General features: G+C 36.0%; 1 protein-coding gene across 1 annotated transcript in view; it reads left to right on the plus strand.

Annotated features, from left to right (window-relative positions):
- The window catches only part of LOC137624482 (crustacean calcium-binding protein 23-like), a 24,825-nt gene that overhangs the window by 14,644 nt on the left and 5,181 nt on the right, over positions 1-5,000 (plus strand). The window contains exons 2-3 of the mRNA XM_068355263.1: positions 3,973-4,095; positions 4,822-4,999. Of these exons, the coding sequence (XP_068211364.1) occupies positions 3,974-4,095; positions 4,822-4,999 (300 nt within the window). The 5' untranslated portion in view covers position 3,973. The remainder of the gene's footprint in view (positions 1-3,972; positions 4,096-4,821; position 5,000) is intronic.

Below are 5,000 nucleotides of genomic sequence, written 5' to 3' on the forward strand. Positions count from 1 at the left end.
TATCAGGAAACTTTTCCGAGCTAAAAGGGCACCCCTGCGAGTCTGTGCAAACCTGCCTCACTGAAAAAATGACTAGTTATTACCCATCATTAGACAGGAGACTTAATCTTTAAATTGATCCTAATTTGTGTTCCTCTTTCAATAAAATGGATGTTTTCAAGTAATGCATGCTAAAATAAAAATTTCTTTTAGATATTTCTTTATATTTAAAAAGGAAACTTTTTATAATTTGTAACCTACAATATTAGCAAAATATTTGAAAATATCATAGCCTCTAAAGTATGCGGAATAATTCAATAATGTACATCGTAAGATAAGCTTTATTTACGGTGTTTTTTATGGTCATCGGATAATAGGAAGCTCGTAGCACGAAGCACGCCTCATGGCGTCTGCAGATACGATTTTTGTCTGTGCGGTTGTGTAATGCATGTGCGGTTTCCGCCTTGGCATTTTAGAGCTGTCTCTGTGTATTTAGGCTGGTGATTCATGCGTCAGTTTGCATTAATAATTAGAACTTTCATGTGAGAAAAGCAGTAAAAGGAACGAAGCTCAAGATGTCCACTTTATAAGCTGGAATTATATTAGGCAAGATGAGTTTGAGTGTGAGTCTTTCCGAAAGCTGTTATTAATATACATTGTTTTGTAGCAATTTACCGCTTTAGTCTTCAAAATATCTGGCATTCCTCATTAGCCGGTGCAGAATTGGGATTCACGATCGGGAACATGTAGCAATAAAAAACGGCCAATAAGAACACGAGGTATTTAAACTTCACAGACAAAATCAACGCTTTTTGGTAGATGCCAAAGGTCGCCAGAAAACCTGCTTTCACCTGTTATAGATAATGACATTTCAAAATGATTTACAAACAATTGGACTTTTACTCCATAATACCCATCATAAATACGTAAGGAATTAAGCATTAAACAAGCAACAACGAAGGAAATAAGACTATTAGTCATAGAAGTTTATTTGAAAGACTCGTGGATAGTGCTTGTTCGAGATTGGCCGGAGGAAGTGGATGTGGTATGACTCACACAGTTAGGACGCCTGGATGATGATGATAGAGTCATCCAAGGTCATCCGGTTTCCAAAGGCATCTTGGTGCTCTTCATTCTTCCCGAAGAGGATTTTTTTGTTTGTTTTTTATTTCATTTAGAAATGGGATCGTTCTCCATTTCAAATCTTTGGTTAGTTTATTTTGAAGTTAGAAAGTCTTTATTATTATTATTATTATTATTATTATTATTATTATTATTATTATGATTATTATTATTATTATTATTATTATTATTATTATTATCTAAGCTACAACCCTAATTGGAAAAGCACGATGCTATAAGCCCAAGGGCTTTAACAGGGAAAATAGCGTAGTGAGGAGAGGAAAGAAGGAAATGAACTGCATGAGAAGTAGTGAACAATTAGAATAAAATATTTTAAGAATAGTAACGATATTGAAATAGATCTTTCATATATAAACTTAAAAAAAAGGGAGAGAAAGGAGATAGAGTAGCGTTCCCGAGTGTACCCTCAAGCAAGAGAACTCCACTCCAAGGCAGTGGAAGGCAAGGCCATGCTACAGAGGTTATGGCACTACCCAAGATTAGAGAACAATAGTCTGATTTTGGAGTGTCCTTCTAGAATAGCTGGTTACCATAGCTAAATAGTTTTTTCTACCCTTACCAAGAGGAAAGTGGCCACTGAACAATTACAGTACAGACCTTTAAAGGTCGCTCATGAATGGCAGAGGCAAGGGACAGTGACATTGCCCTAGAGAATGACCATATATTATATGATCAGCGCCCAAGCCTCCTCTCCACCCAAGCTGGGACTAGGGAGGGCCAGGCAGTGGCTGCTGATGACTCGACAGATAGACCTATAGGCTCCCTCGAACCCCCCAATCTTAGCACACAAGGATGGTAAGGTTGCAGACACTAATGGCACTAACAAGTCTGAGCGGGACTTGAACCCCCGACTGGCAAACACCGGGCAGAGACGTTACCAATCAGGCCACAGCAAGAAGAATTGTTAGGTAATTTCATTGCTGTCAAGTGTATGAGGAAAGAGAATGTGTAAAGAATAGGCCAGACTATTCAATGTATGTGTAGGAAAATGAAAAAAAATGAGCCGTAACCAGAGAAAGGGATCCAATGTAGTACTGTCTGGCCAGTCAAAGGACCCAATAACTCTCTTGCTGTAGCTGGTGCCTTTGCCAACCTACTACCGATGATTTTGCGATAGATAATTTTGTTTTCAAATATTCTGAATTTTAGCTGTAAATTTAGAGAGAGAGAGAGAGAGAGAGAGAGAGAGAGAGAGAGAGAGAGAGAGAGAGAGAGAGAGAGTCTGCGAGTCTGCCACAGGTGACATTGTTAGACGGTAAGAAAACTCATTTTCTTTGCAAACTTTCTTTTTCTCACAACTTGAGATTTCGTGTGAAATAGAGATTGATGACCCTTACTTCCGGATGGCAGGAATAGGGATATTTTATGTGTACGGCTTTATAGACATACACACACACTATATATATATATATATATATATATATATATATATATATATATATATATATATATATATATAATTTCTGCGTGGGGATACCTTAACGTGGCGAAAGTGTTTGTGTATCGCCATGATCAGCAAAGCGTGTACTAATCAGGGCCACCCATACTAGGTTGGTTTGCCGTGGGCGATCACACAATAATCTCCCATCATCTCCAATCTGCAGCTGACCAGCGTTGTAATGAAAACTGGTCAAACACCAGGGCTGCATTTATATATATATATTATATATATATATATATATATATATATATATATATATATATATATATATATATATATATATATATATATATATAATCTTGCACATCACCCTCTGTATTCCACAACACTGATTCATTATCACCACATCAAACCCTCCAATACATTACACATTCATTCCTCCCGGATTATGGTTCTCCATTCCCATAGGTCTTTCAATCCATCATTCTGCCATTTTCGGTCTTTCCTGTCCTACTTCGCCAACACTTGAGAATTGTACACTTCTCACTATTTTATTTTTCTTCATTCTTTTTATATGACCACATCTTATTACTACAACTGTTATCCTTTTTCTATGTTTATCACAGTTTCTCGCATTTTTATTCTACTTATGTCATATACGTTAGGGCAAACGTTTTATCTCCGTAAATTTAACAGTTTGGTGTTCATTTTTACCCACCATCCACACTCCTCTTCCGTAAAAGAAAGCTGGCCCATTGACCTCCATATATTATTACCTTTACAGTTACCATAAGCTTCATTTTCCCTTTTTTTCATATTTATTTCTATCCTGTCTCCTGCATACTCATACGCCTTTTTAATAATTTCACGATATTTTTTTCAGGTTCTGCTTAGAAGGGCCATCCTATTGATAATTACACCACTTTGGTGTTCAATTTCTTCTTTACATTGTTTCAGTTTACAGTTATCGTAGACTTAAATGCCGAATGGTCCCCATAGTCCTTTGTGGCCCAAATTTTATCGATTGTTTCATATTTCTTTATTAAAAGTCACAGGTTTAAATCTTTAGAAATATAAGTCAATATTGAAATTTTAAGTGTTTAGTACTAACAATACCCAAACTAGCAATAAGAATACTCAAACTAGCAATAAGAATACCCAAACTAGCAATAAGAATACCCAAACTAGGAATAATAATACTCAAACTAGCAATAAGAATACCCAAACTAGCAATAAGAATACTCAAACTAGCAATAAGAATACCCAAACTAGCAATAAGAATACTCAAAACTAGCAATAAGAATACCCAGCAATGAGAATACCCAAACTAGCAATAAGAATACCCAAACTAGCAATAAGAATACTCAAACTAGCAATAAGAATACTCAAACTAGCACCCAAATTACCTAAAGTTTATTGAAGTAAGGCATAAGGTCCAACAAATAATAACTGAGGTGTCCCCCTTGCAGAATGGCAGAAGCAAAGCTGAAGGAAAGCGCCAAGGCCAAGATGGCCGAGACCACCGATCCTTTGGAGAAGCTCAGGAACCACTGTTTGTCTCAGGGCTACTCTGGGATCCTATCCCTTGGCAAGTAAGTCCCAGGGGATCTCAGTAGTTTGGGGGGATGTTAATAACCTCTTATCGATGTTAATAACCCTATCATTGTTATTAAAAATAAACTTATTCAGTATTCTGGCCTTGTTTGGTTTTACGTGCTATTGATATTGGAAATTGTCATTAAAAGCAATTTGAATTTTGGTTCAAAATTCGATAGGCCTAAACGGTGCAAATATCACTGAAATTTATAATCATTAACATTATAATTAGTGACGTTAAATCTCAGCTAGCCTATCTTATACTTAACATAAGCAACTTTATTTAGCTGTTTTTAACCTTTGTTTCTGTTATTGTTTACCAAAATAACACTTCTGTTTATAAATGGATATGCTTTTAAAGGGTCTTATCGATTGTGGTTATAATATTATATTTTCGAATTCATTTAAATATTAATTTATTTTAGATTGTATAATCAGATTACTATCAGTATGAGGAAGTTTCAAGTACACATTAAAATCATGTAAACATTGATTGTTTAATGATAATTTCTGTTGATAATGAATATAAGAATATCTAATCTTTAACAATCTGTCGATGAATTAAAATCCAACGTTCTTTTAAGATAGGAAAATGTGAAAAATAAAGAAAGAATTCAAGTTTTGAGAATTTGTAACATGGAGGAATTTTGATACCCAAGATTCGAGATTCCAATGTTATAATAGAAGAGGGAATAGATAATAAGATATTCAATCCTCCTTAGGCTGTTCCGTCGACTGGACAAGGACCGCTCATGGACCCTGTCACGCGACGAGCTGGCCAGGGGCGTCTCCCAGTTCGGGCTGAAACTGTCCGATGACGACATTAACAAGCTCTTCAAGCAGTTCGAGAAGGATGGGAAGGCAGACATCAATTACGAGGAGTTCATTGATGCTATCAGGG

This window comes from Palaemon carinicauda, chromosome 31 (genome assembly GCF_036898095.1).
Source record: "Palaemon carinicauda isolate YSFRI2023 chromosome 31, ASM3689809v2, whole genome shotgun sequence".
Taxonomy (NCBI): Eukaryota; Metazoa; Arthropoda; class Malacostraca; order Decapoda; family Palaemonidae; genus Palaemon; species Palaemon carinicauda.